The sequence below is a fragment of the Haliotis rubra genome, unplaced genomic scaffold (genome assembly GCF_003918875.1).
Source record: "Haliotis rubra isolate DU_JTF1 unplaced genomic scaffold, ASM391887v1 Scf96, whole genome shotgun sequence".
NCBI classification, from domain to species: Eukaryota; Metazoa; Mollusca; class Gastropoda; order Lepetellida; family Haliotidae; genus Haliotis; species Haliotis rubra.
In genome coordinates, this window is record NW_025767701.1 from 1,203,162 (window position 1) to 1,216,958 (window position 13,797).

Below are 13,797 nucleotides of genomic sequence, written 5' to 3' on the forward strand. Positions count from 1 at the left end.
GTCTCTGTTAATTGAGGGCTTTTGTCGGCGGATTCTGCTTCTGTGTTTCTATTGGTGAAGTCGTTGCGTCCTTTCGGTAATATTATTACATTGTCCCACTTGGTGGTGGCTAATGTCTCGTAGGCTGCGATTGGAGGACACTAAACATAAAACTCATTGGTTGTTGGTACCGAATGAAGACTCAAATTTCCCAGGTTAGCGTTGTCATTTTGATTCACTTTCGCCAAACTGACATCGAGAGAGATGGTTCTTATATCTTTAAGCCCCAACAACAGTTTAACCGCGGCAGAACGATCTAACAGTGGAATTAGTTGACTCAGAATCAAGTATGTGTGTTTAAGTACTTTTGGTGTTTTTTGTAAGTTTAACGCAGCGTTCAGCAATATTACAGCTGTGTGACAGAGGTCAGTATATAACAGAGTCTTGACCATCACTGGATTATCTGATCTAGTCTTGATTATGTACAGGCCGTTGTCTTATAGGTTGAATACTGCATAAGTGAAGGGATAAACGAGTGAGTGAGTGAGTTGAGTTTTACGCCGCACTCAGCAATATTCCAGCTATATGGCGGCGGTCTGTAAATAATCGAGTCTGGATCAGACAATCCAGTGATGAACAGCATGAGCATCGATCTGCGCAATTGGGAACCGATGACATGTGTCAACCAAGTCAGCGAGCCTGACTACCCGATCCCGTTAGTCGCCTCTTACGACAAGCATGGGTTACTGAATATCAATATTCTAACCCGGACCTTCACGGGTCAGAGATAAACGACCAAACAAAACAAATACATAAACCTTAATAGGCACGTGCACCAGATTCATAGCATGGGAATCAAAGTAGTTGCTCATGAGAAACCTTATCACCCATTTTCATGGAATACCATTTGCGTCATCAATCGGAGGGGGTGGGGCAGCTTAGAGGTTAAAGCGTTCGCTCGTCACGTCGAAGACCCGGGTTCGATTCTCCACATGGGTTCAATGTGTGGAAGCCCATTTCTGGTGCCCTCCTCTGAGATATTGCTGGAATATTGCTAAAAGCGGCGTAAAACAAAACTCACTCATTCAATCAATCAAGACCGCCTCCATGGTGTAGTGGTTAGAGCGTCCGCCCGGAGAGCGGAAGGTCGCGGGTTCGATCCCCGACCGCATCAAACCAAAACACGTTAAAATATGGTACTTGTTGGTCCCTGCCTGGCGCTCGGCATAAATGGGTACAAACTGGTCGCCTCGGAGTCAGTATAATGTGTCTGAGTGGGGTATTCATGCTTTACTGCGGCATGGTATCTCAGTGGGCTAGCACTATAAAACCAGCTTAAGTCAGGGCTAGTAGAAGCAGCCGCACACACATACACACGCATGCACGTCGTCATATGAGCGAAATATTCTCAAGCACGACGTTAAACCCAATTTCACCTCACCTCAATCAATCAACTTGTTATAAGCACGCAGTGTACGTAAACACTATCGATAACTGGTGACCGCGGTGTTGAGACAAACACACAATTACATTCATCTCTTCATCAGTCCCACTGTGAACAGGTGGGGTAGCGGGTTAGCCTAAAGCTTGGAGTGGTTACTCTGCTAGATAAATTCCAGGTTCAATTCTCCACAATCACCGTGATGTAGCTGAAATATTGCTGGTGAATCGTTGTCAAACTGGCCAAAGCTTCCCCTAAGCAACTTTTCGAAGCGGGCGTAAAATATGTATCTTCAGCACAAATCATAGACTGCATGCTCCAGTTCCAAAATTTGAGAACACAGAATCTTCATGTGAGACATTACAAACACCCCATGCTAAATGATGCCTCCATGTACGTTTTTTTCCACATGGTTTTGTTATGACATTTTCGGTATGGCTCGGTACCTGATTAATATTAATGTTCTGTTAACTAAACGTGATTAACCTCGAAAAAGTAGACCCAACTATATCGTGCTCATAATGTAGAGAAACCAAAGTCGGGAGCAAGAACAGTTCTGTAGCCTGGTTCCCGGGTCTGCACTGCATATGTCTATGGATTGAGTGAGTTTAGTTTTACGCCGCACTCAATACGCCGCAGCAATATTCCAATTATATGGCGGCGATCTGTAAATAATCGAGTCTGGACCAGGCAATCCAGTGATCAACAGCATGAGCATCGTTCTACGCAATTGGGAACAGATGACATGTGTCACCATGACGCTTAGGGATCATCAACTTATCATCCAAAACTGTGTTCCACAGGAGATATTGCTCGTGTGTAGATCATATGATATCTCCTAGGAGATATCGTTTTGACAGTAGATTTTGTACAATGCCCTGACAATGATGTGACGTCATCAACTCGATGACGTCACAATGCTATGACATCGCTGCACTGCAAGTCTAATGGTAGTGCAGTGTTGAGAGATGTACATTTTTCATTAAAAACTAATTAAGAATGATTTTTGATGATAAATAGAATCTCACCCTCGTGTCTACTGATATCAATTATATCAACACTCGTTGATAAAGGTAAAGATATCTTCGGCAAGCCTCGGATATATATCAACTCGTGCTGATAATTGATATCAGTAGACACTTGGGTGAGATTCTCTATATATTTGGGATATGTGTGTGTAGTGAATACAGGGCATATAAAGTATCCCCAAATATTTTAACTGTCCCCGACGCTGTTTGTTTAATATCGACATCCGACTCAGTCTTTATGTAATCCCGTTATACAACTCTATGAATGACAATCGGTGACACATGTCTACAGAGGGAATGACCATCAGTGAGATGAGAAGTGACACGTGGTCCTCTGCATAGAGCACAGGTCACAGCGGAAGTCCTTGGATGGGTGACTGCGTTTGGCAGCTTGACTCCTGAGAGTTTCTAGGAATTCAGTCCTGCCCCACAATGAAACACACGTGATACACGTAGTGTATATGTTGTGTCACCTAAGGCAAGTGAGTTTGTCCAAATTGCCTCTGTTCATCCAGCAGAAAATGGGTACATTAAGTTGATAATAATAATAATAATAATGTGTCCGTTTAAATACCGCCAAACTCCACACTAGGTATGCTCATAGCGCTACCAATCAAGGCCATTATTACCCCGGATAACCTGAGCTGCCTGTTAGGCGCTAGAAGGTTATAGTCATATGACTTTTTACCACCGGGTACCCATTTTCCTGCTGGGTGAACAGAGACAATTTTGAACAAACTCACTTGCCTAAGGTGAGACCACATGTGTCACATGTGCTTCGTTGTGGGGCAGGACTCAAGTCCTAGAAACTCTCAGGAGTCAAGCTGCCAAACACGGTCACCCATCCAAGGACTCTCCGAGCTCGACGCTGCTAAACTTCACCGATTGTGACCTGAGCTTTAAGCACAGGACCACGCGCCACCACAATATGACTATAACCCTAACAGGCAGCTTGGGTTATCCGGGCTAATAATAATCACATCGTTTGGGAGCTTCGAGCGAGCAATGCATGATAAATGGACTAGTATATGTATCTACATTGAAAAGTCGCTAACACAATAAACAAGATCTTGGTGTTACTCGGTTGTATGACATCTTTTTCTTAGTTATTCGCCAACTCCCAGAATACCAAGCAAGCAGCTGTTAACCCCTTCAATGCCGAACTCCAGACATCGTATACCCGTGAAGGTCCGGGTTAGAGTGAGCCTTCAGTAACCCATGCTTGTCGTAAGAGGCGACTAGCGGGATCGGGTGGTCAGGCTCGCTGACTTGGTTGACACATTTCATCGGTTCTCAATTGCGCAGACCGATGCTCATGCTGTTGGTCACTGGATTGTCTGGTCCAGAATCGATCATTTACAGACCGCCACCATATAACTGGAATATTGCTGAGTGCGGCGTAAAACTAAACTCACTCACTCACTCCTGATAACTGACGCAATGTGGTTCGATCAACGCACTCACTCACCACATACATCGTAAGAACAAGAAGTGGCCACCAGTCATTTGTGAGTTAGGTTGTACGTAGCATGTAGCAAACACCGTTTGGTCGACATTTGATGTCACGAACCAACGGTTGTCCCGAAGTAAAAGCTTGGATCTTCGTATAATTTGTTCACTCATCATGTTTCGGTTGTTTCGAACCTTGGATAATACGAAGTGTTTCCTTCAACTGCGACACAACAGTGTGTGGCTGTATTCCAGCCATCTTGACGTCTTACGCTGAACCCATGTCGACAATTGTGTGGCTAGGAGCTACAGACTGTGTCCAATACACTGTCGAGGCATCGGTGTCTAGTTATTTACAATGAACAAGCTCAAACAAGCTTCAAAGCTCCTTTGGGGGAAAGACTTCCACCCGTATCCCCTTTTAAATTTCATTCTAGTCAAATCATATCACCTGAATATATATTCCTCATCTGATAAGGATGAGTTTTAACATATTTCTTTAATAGTATATGAACATACTGAAAGACATATCCAACTTCTAAAAATGCCACTCAAAGACATTTTTCCTTGTCGTTAAAATTTTTGGGGATACGGGCGGAGGTCTTACCCATTTGTGTTACCAAAAGTCATAAACAACATTAGCCATAGTTCTAAATTAAGTTCACACGCATGCACGCACGCACGCACGCACGCACGCACGCACGCACGCTGCTGTTCTTCAAACCCATGCTTATCGTAAGAGGTGACTAACGGGATCAAGTGGTCAGGCTCACTGACTTAGTTGACACATGATGCTTCGCAGATCGATGCTGATCACTGGATTGTCTGGTCTGATCCAGACTCGATTATTCACGGCCGCCATAAAGCTAGAATAATGCTGAGTGTGGAGTTAAACAACAAGCTAACAGAATCGTTATATGGTAAACTGTGGCATGGTATGTTAGTAGGCTAGCACTGTAGACTGACTGACTGACTATGGTTTTACGCCGTTTTTAGCAATATTTAAGCAATATCACGGCGGGGGACACCAGAAATGGGCTTCACAAATTGTACCCATGTGGGGAATCGTGGCCTTCGGCGTGACGAGCGAACGCTTTAACCACGGCTCGCCCCTAGCACTTAGAAACGATAGTAGTCCGGAATAGCATCATCATTCCACACACGTGGTAGCATGAAACCCCGGCTCAAGATTCATCATCTTCAGACATCATCTGCAGCATAAGAGTGAGTGAATGAGTTTGGTTTTACGCCGCTTTTAGCAATATTCCAGCAATATCACGGCTGGGGACACCAGAAATGAGCTTCACGTTTTGTACCCATGTGGGGAATCGAACCCGGGTCTTCGGCGTGACGAGCGAACGCTTTAACCATCAGGCTACCCCACCGCCCCTGCAACATAAGAGCAGGTTACGGGTGTAAGCCCTAACATTACTGAACCACAGGTAGAGAGTATTCGTATATAATGTTGCGTTTCTCATCTATACAGCAACGAACAAGTAACGAACAAGAAAGCAGATGGACAACATAATCATTTTTAAATTAAAGTTTTAAACGCTTTTCAATATTTGTAAATCTTTACTTATTTGATGACATTTGATATTTGGGTGACCTGCTAAAAATTTCTATTTTATTTCATATTAAGATCGTGTTGTTTTGCTTCCGAAACAATATAAGTTAATATATGACATAAATGAGGAAAGCTCCAGATGACCTATTTTGTGATGAGAGGGAAGGTATGAGAGTACCTCATTGTATGACACCAGGGCATAAATTTAAACAGCGACGGGGAAAACTGAGATAATAAACGTTGCTGTTTATATTCATTTCACATCGGAATGGAAATCCAGTGCTGGCGAGAGACGGGAAACGGACATACGGACAGCTTCAGTATGTAGACAACGTAAAAACAAAACTTTCATTAATAAATTTATTCATTGGTATTATTATTATTTATCTGATTGCACGAATACATTATTTTCCTGATTATTCTAAGATCCGGCAGAGAATCTGTATTCGACGTTTACGCTGATTGAGCTGCCATGCTTTGTTACTGAAATAAACATGCATTAGTTGTTGCACATCTCAAACACCTGACTATTAATTCACCTCTAGACATCTCAGTTCAAAAACAGAACTGAATAAAAACTATATGTTCACCTGAAGAAAAATTAAGAACCACATTTTATATATTTTTATATATCCCGGACTTATATATCTATTAAACATTGACATTTTCACAAACATTGATCTCGCATCGATGAAAGGTTTAACACAATACGAAAATGTGCTGAACGGTTAATAAAACACAAGTTTCTCCAACGAGTGAGTGAATGTGGATTTATGCCGCATTTAGCAATATTTAGCAATATTACAGCAATATTACAGCAATATCACGGCTGGGGACGTGACATACCATTGTACTCATGTCATGTTCGGTTTCTGCATATCAAGGACTTTCACTTTGAAACATCTGAAATTATTATTTTGCGCTGAAATACAAGACAGTGGTTCTTAACCTTTCCCAGGTGTATTACAAAAGAACAATATTCCATTGTAGATATCAAACAGATGATTGTTACAGGTAGGAGCCCATCCTGGATAATTTCCAGGGTATACGTTACGATCACTCTCCACTATACCCTGGATGCATCCACGGCTTGGCCGGATAATTATATTACCTCCCTTTGCTGGCTCCGCATTCTCACAGTAGCTAATCAGCTAAGCCGCCGTTACATCCGAGCTTGCCAGTGTCAACAAAGATAGCGGTCGCAGCCGCGAAAGTTTGTTCGCAGTGCGACTCAGATTTTGGGGGGAAACATACAGACAAATTGACACGTCTGAAATCTTAAAAAAATATATGCAAGAACTCCTTCTACCTCTTTCAGAGAACCTCTGCAACAATATATTATTATGTTGCCAAGTTTAATCAGTTAGATGATTTAAAAAGCGAAAGTGAGTTGTGATTGGTACGCTCAACTTCCCAGCGTAGACACCTGACTGGATAGAAAGCCAGCAAAGGGAGGTAATAAAATCATCGGGCCAAGCCGTGGATGCATCCAGGGTGTAGTGGAGAGTGATCGTAACGTATACCCTGGAGATTATCGGGGATGGTAGGAGCCCTGGTCAACATATTCTTCTTACCACGTGTGCTTCACGAGGATTGTATATAGCAGTCGAGGTATATGTCCTACATGAGTGTCATGGAGGGTGACAGAGAATTATGGGAACGGCAGCCACGTGTCCATGACAGGTTGTCTCAACGAATAACAGGAATACATACATTCACGTAATATGTAGAAAATGTGTCATTGGACAAGGTGTAATACGTTATAAAAATAAAATCTAATTTATTATCTACATACCAAATCCCATCCCCATACCAGCTGTTCTTTCATCCACACAACCCATAGCCAACAAGGTCCATTACCAACAGACATAGGACATAATTGCGGAGAATGAGTAACAGCGCCTAAGGTCATAAAGCTCCTTAGAAGAAATTAAGGATGGACTGAGGAGAGGTGGGTTCGGGGAATGTATTGCAAGAACTACGTGGTTCCTGTATGACGGAAACAATGTCACTATCACTATAGAAAATCCTCCAGCTACATTCGCACTGTCTGTCAGAAACATCACATGGTATTTTCCTCCATGTTAAGCGCCGGATTGTCCAGGCCCTGGCGCCTGTGTCTGGTATCTGGTAACTTCTGAATCAGCTTGTCCCAAAAACAGGTGCTCGTCACTGGCAGGATTCTGTCACGCTCAACGTAATGTCTCAGACATTGTGGCAAGTTCTTTTTGTCAATAAATCCCCACGTAACCATAATCATACGATGATTCCCATTATTGCCGACGTCATGAGCGGCAGAATGACGGAAACATTCCAGAGCGAATCTGTTTTGTGGAAATGTATTATTTACTATTGCTATAGTGCAGTGACTCTTCTGGATGTAAAACATGGCGGACTCACGTGATAGGATGTCGTGTTTGAGAATATACAGTTTGAACTTCCGCCTTCCTTCAGTGAGTTTTGGTACCAATGATTTCTGAATCCACCACAAACATTTGGGATCGGATGTGTCGTACAACACCACGGCGTCGTAGATACACGGATCGGTATGATGGTGTCCACTTCCGGTTCCGGTATAGCAAATGGGCGCGAATCTCGCGTAACATACTGCTGACACTTCTTTACGACAATACACAAGTAGGACTATCAGTGGCACGACAACGGAAACCACGCAGGCAACAATAACGGCCGTCTTCAGACCATCAGGAAAGTCGTCATCACATTCGAATCTATCCACATCAACACGACGAATTTCTTCCCCTCCACACAAGACGTCCCTACGGTCGTACACCCTGTTATAGCGCCTCTCCATCCATAGGCGGAACTCCTGATTCGGACAAGAACAGATTAAAGGGTTACCGGCTATTTTAATCCAGCGTAATGTGTCGAGATGATCTAGGTCATGCAACGTCTCTGGAAGAATGTGGTGAATGTTATTGTCGCTTATGTCTATGTTTTGGAGTGCGGAACATTTTTCAAAAGTCCTTCACTGATGTGTGTCAAATGATTGTGTTTCAGATTAATGTCTTTCAGATACTTCAGTCCTTGAAATATGGAAGTTGGCAATGATTTTAAGTCGTTAAAGCTTATGTCGATGACGAAGACATGGCTGAAGTCTTTAAACACATCCTCCCCAAACGACACAACGCCACTGTTGTTAAGAAACACATTTTCAGTATAGTGGAACCCCTTTGAAATTCTTTGTACGGTGTGAAAGTTGTTGCCATCAAGATACAAATATTCCGAATCGTGTGGCAGGTTTTGTGGAATGTCAGTCAAGTTGTTTCTACACACCGTAATATATACAGATCCTCCTTCCTTGAGAACGAAACAGTCACATTCAGGAGGGCAGTTGGATGGAACCGGACACATGAATTCCCGATCGGACAAATGTCTGATCGGTTTGACCATCATGGACGGGTAGGTCCTGCACACGTCAACATCATAGTCATACGTCGACATCTTGTCTACGGTATCTGTGTCAAGCCAGCGTTCCTCCAGCCACACCATCCCACACGAACAGATGATAGGGTTCCCTCTGAAGAAAAACATGGCACCGAGGCGAGCATCAAACAATGGCACGAACGTGATGGAATTATTCACAAGCTTGACGTATTCCAGAACCTCCATATGGACGAAGGCATCACGAACCACAGATTCAATGCCACATGATTCAAGATTGAGCCACTTCAGAGAAACAGATTCATTCCTTTTGTTTAAAGGTGCCCGGATAGCTGAGATGTTGTTGAAAGAGAGATCAAGATGTTCCACGTGTCTCATCGAGGTTCCATCCAATAGATTATCAATGTTCCTGATGTTGTTCTCACTGAGGTCCAGTCTGCGCATCAGCCTGGACTCATGAAACAGATCCTTTGCAGAGTCAATAGTCAGACCATTTCCCTTTAGGCTTAGCTCCTCGAGTTTCGGAAGTGTTGAAAATAAGCCATCGCTGATGATGGATAGTTTGTTCTTGCTCATATCTATGATTTGAAGTTCTGTCATGTTTATAAACCAATGGGGTGCAATGTAACTGATTGCGTTACCCTGGAGATGTAGTTCCTGGAGGTTGAACAAGTCGCCTATAGATTCCATTGTACTGATTAGGTTATGGCTCACATCTAACGTCCTTAACGAGGATGGATACTCTGTATCATGGTGAACTAACTGATTCTGAGACAGATCCAGGACTGTAAGCTGTTTCATGTGGGAAAAAGATCCCTTCTCAATTTTGCTGATGTTGTTTGACTGTAGATATAATTTGTTGATATCTCCTAGCCCTTTGAACGATTCTACATGTACGTGTTGTATATCATTATCTGAGAGATATAATTCTTTTAGAGATGTCAGTGATATGAAACTGTTATCATTCAGTTGGCGAATTTGACTTTCAGTGAAATCTAAAACTTCCAGATTTTGTAGATGTAGTAATGCTTTTTGAAAAGTTTCATCGATTTTATCAATCTGGTTATGACTCATATTCAGATACTTTAGTCGTGTCATGTCATGAAACGTTTCAATGTCAACCCCCTCCAACTTGTTGTTGCTGAGATCGATGAACTCTATAACCGAATCATTATGTAGTAATTTAAGAGGCATTTGGGAAAGTTTGTTTCCGGAAATATCGAGATGTTTCAGGGAATCAAGGTGACAGGGCGACCCGGTTATATTTGACACCAATCCTTCTGATAAAGATAAGTATGTCAAGTTGCTGCACCTTTCGAATATAGAACAATTGGAACTTTGAAGCTGGTTCCCATTGATGATAAGCCGTTGGACCTGTTCAATACCGACACAGAGGGTTGTGGGCAGTTCAATAAAACTATTTCCTGACATATCAAGAGTCTGAAGAGATGACAGCCCAAGGAACGGCTCTTCTGGAAGCGTGTCTAGGTTGTTGTATGAAAGGTCAAGAAGACCAAGATGTTTTAGTGACTGAAAGTCTCCTTTCTTAAGTGTGGATATTTTCGAATGACTGATATCAATGATTTTTAAACTCGACTGGAAATCCGAGCCACATTCAAACAGGTTCGCGGGGAAAGAGGTGAGAGGTAGATCTTGAAGGAGAAGAACCTCCAGGCTGGACACATCACATAGTAGCCCGTCAAAGAAGTGCTCGATCTGGTTGTTACTGAGAGAAAGCAGCTTCATCTTCGTCATGTCATCGAAACAGTGCGGAGGAATACGGAAGAGATGATTGTGAGCAAGGTCAAGGACTTCAAGGTTGGTCAACGGCTGCAGCATGTCGCGGTATACGGCATCAAGCTGGCAAAACACGTAGGAATCTCTCTGCGTTCGTTTATGAGGATGTGCAGCCATTGTCCTGTCTTTGCACACACACTCCGCATAATGGCCTGTATATATTCTCTGAGCACGGCAGTTTACGGCAACGTATGAGACGTTATCCGCCTTGTACCGCCATGTTGACGTGATGGTGTCGTAGGGATGATTTTTCACGCACGTGACGAGATCACGCGTGGCGTCGTATACACAGTCGCCATTTTTTGTCCTCGGGTATGACATCTGGCGGAAAGTTCCGTCTATCCATCTGTAGTTAAATGTTTTCAGACTGACAGATGACGCTCGAGGATATAAACACAGAAATAGCATCACACTCGACATAATGTATCCGAGTCGTCCGTGCATCTTGACAGCAGTCATGACGGCGTTTCCTTATCCTGTCATCTGAAACCAACAATACAGTGAGCATTAGCCGTGTCCCTGGTAGAAATAGCTTGTCATGAAATATGGTTTGTGCGCAGGGATCAACCATGTATTAAAGTAAGGCCAGAAATGCTTGGAAAATGCATTTTGGCTTCAATATCAATATGATGAATTTGACTCAAGATAAAATCACATACACTAAACGCCAAAAGAAACGTTACCCTCCTACCTTTATGAATTATTTAAAAACTATCAAAGATATGTTAGAAGGTATTAGTTCACAAGAAAGCTCAACAACACAACTTTACGCAAATCACGAAAAATAATTCTCAAATGCATTCATATTTAGGTGAAATGCATATTTTTCAGAACAGTAAAACTTTCCTATTTTCGTCCATGCCGAAATAAACCAATAACAGTGATTTAGATGTCCGAAAGAAAGGTTGAATTATATTCTGCTTTGGGACAAAGATAAACCATTTAAAGTCACCATTTTGCAACTATTAAAACAAAAAACAACTATTGTAGTCTGTGTACAATTGTAAAATAATCATCCCTATGATTTCAGTCTTTTAAAACATTTTCTGCTGATTTTCATTAGTGAAAACAAGTAAAACGTGTCTTTGATATGGTGAAAAAATGTTTAGGAACATCTAAAATTATCTTTGTTAACATTTTTGCTTGCAAAGTAACATTTTTCCATTTTCTGTTTACACATAGCAATATCAATCGCCAAAACGCAGCAATATTTAAGCAGTATTTGCATCCATTTCACATGTAGAATGATTCTATAGGGTATGAAGAGAGCCTACAATACATGATATGATACACAAGTACGAGAAATATGTCACGATTAACAGCTGAAGGGAGAGAAAGAGCCATTGGGATGATGCAGATGGGGTTGACTTTCAATGCAGTTTCCAACGCCCTCGGATGCCACCGTATCACGGTTATAAGATTTATTCAGGGCTTCTGACAGACTGGGGTCACCGTAGACAGACCAAGAAGTGGACGCCCATGCATCACAACGCCAGCTGAAGATAGGTACCTCCGTCATTAAGGAAGGAGGGTAGCGTTTCTTTTGGCGTTTAGTGTATATGATACATATACGACTCTACCTAGTTATATATGAGTTTTGAATCTGAAATATCAACCATTATCAAATAATTGCCAAAACGCATTTTCCAAGCATTTCTGGCCTTATTTTAGTCTTGGTTTAGAAATTCCGAATTATCTGGAAAACCAATCCCTCTCTCGATCCTCATGCCCAAGCTTGAAAAGACACACACACAAAAAGGTTTCCCGTGAAAACACGACAACCCACATCACAACTTACGATTAAAACATAATATGTCTAACTCCAGTGCAAAATGGTATCTTACTGCCAACTGCTTGAGTGCGTGCGTGTGATTCACGCATTCTTATGGAGTAATGAAATATGCATTTGAAGTTAGCGATTGAAGACAAGAAATATAACATTACTAAATCAAAGTTGTGTCAGCAGTGTAGAGATTATAGATTTTATGACGAATTTGCATATTCAGCCACTAAAGCCGAATTATCTGAAAACCAATCCCTCTCTCGATCCTCATGCCCAAGCTTGAAAAGACACACACACACAAAAGTTTTCCCGTGAAAACACGACAACCCACATCACAACTTATGATTAAAAATGATATGGCTAACTCCAGTGCAATAGGGTATCTTACCTGCCAACTGCTTGAGTGCGTGCGTGTGATTCACGCATTCTTATGGAGTAATGAAAGATGCATTTGAAGTTAGCGATTGAAGACAAGAAATATAACATTACTAAATGAAAGTTGTGTCAGCAGTGAAGAGATTATAGATTGTATGAACAATTTGCATATTCAGCCACTAAAGCCTGGAACTCTCTGCCCTAGGACCTCAAAGACTGTGAATCATTGTCATAGTTCCTGTTCAGACTTGCCATCTCTGTGTAATTTCTGTCACCTCCTCTCGGACATGTGCGCTTAGAGCATGTACTGTGCATGGATTCAGTGCGTTACAAGTGGATTATTATCATTAAGTATGTAGACAAACCATCATAAACATGAGACATCTGCCATGACGCCTCTGGAAGTGTGGATGGTCAGGTAACTGCCTACGGGTGAGGTGAGGTGAAATTGGGTCGTGCTTGAGAATATTTCGCTCATATGACGACGTGCATGCGTGTGTATGTGTATGTGCGGCTGCTTGTACTAGCCCAGACTTAAGCTGGTTTTATAGTGCTAGCCCACTGAGATACCATGCCGCAGTGAAGCATGAATACCCCACTCAGACACATACTGACTCCGAGACGACCAGTCTTTGTTGTACCCATTAATGCCGAGCGCCAGACAGGGACCAACAAGTACCATATTTTAACGTCTTTTGGTATGACGCGGTCGGGGATCGAACCCGCGACCTTCCGTTCTCCGGGCAGACGCTCTAACCACTACACCATGGAGGCGGTCTTAACTGCCCTACAGTCATTTAGTACGTGAAAGTTACCGGACATTTTCATGTGTTTGGCTAGTAGTCATTAAAGTCATTATGAACAAGTGGGTGAGTTACGTTTTAAGCCGCTTTTAGCAATATTTAAGCAATATCGCGGCGGGGGACACCAGAAATGAGCTCCACATATTTTACCTATGTGGGAATCGAACCCGGGC

At 42.4% G+C, this 13,797-nt stretch overlaps 1 protein-coding gene across 1 annotated transcript; it reads right to left on the reverse strand.

Annotated features, from left to right (window-relative positions):
• Window positions 1-8,280: 8,280 nt before the first annotated feature.
• LOC124265093 (toll-like receptor 6) lies at window positions 8,281-10,888 on the reverse strand. Its single transcript, XM_046699885.1, has 2 exons — window positions 10,252-10,888; window positions 8,281-9,543 (listed from the first exon to the last, which is right to left on the reverse strand). Exons 1-2 carry the CDS (start codon window positions 10,778-10,780, stop codon window positions 8,414-8,416), a joined length of 1,659 nt encoding a protein of 552 aa, XP_046555841.1. The 5' UTR covers window positions 10,781-10,888; the 3' UTR covers window positions 8,281-8,413.
• Between the last annotated feature and the right edge of the window lie 2,909 nt (window positions 10,889-13,797).

Excerpts from the sequence above, each read along its gene's own strand:
- LOC124265093 (XM_046699885.1), bottom strand. The coding sequence starts at position 10,780 with ATGGCTGCACATCCTCATAAACGAACGCAGAGAGATTCCTACGTGTTT. Across the intron at positions 9,544-10,251 it reads GCCCACAACCCTCTGTGTCG|GCGACTTGTTCAACCTCCAG; the intron begins GTATTGAACAGG and ends TGGAATCTATAG.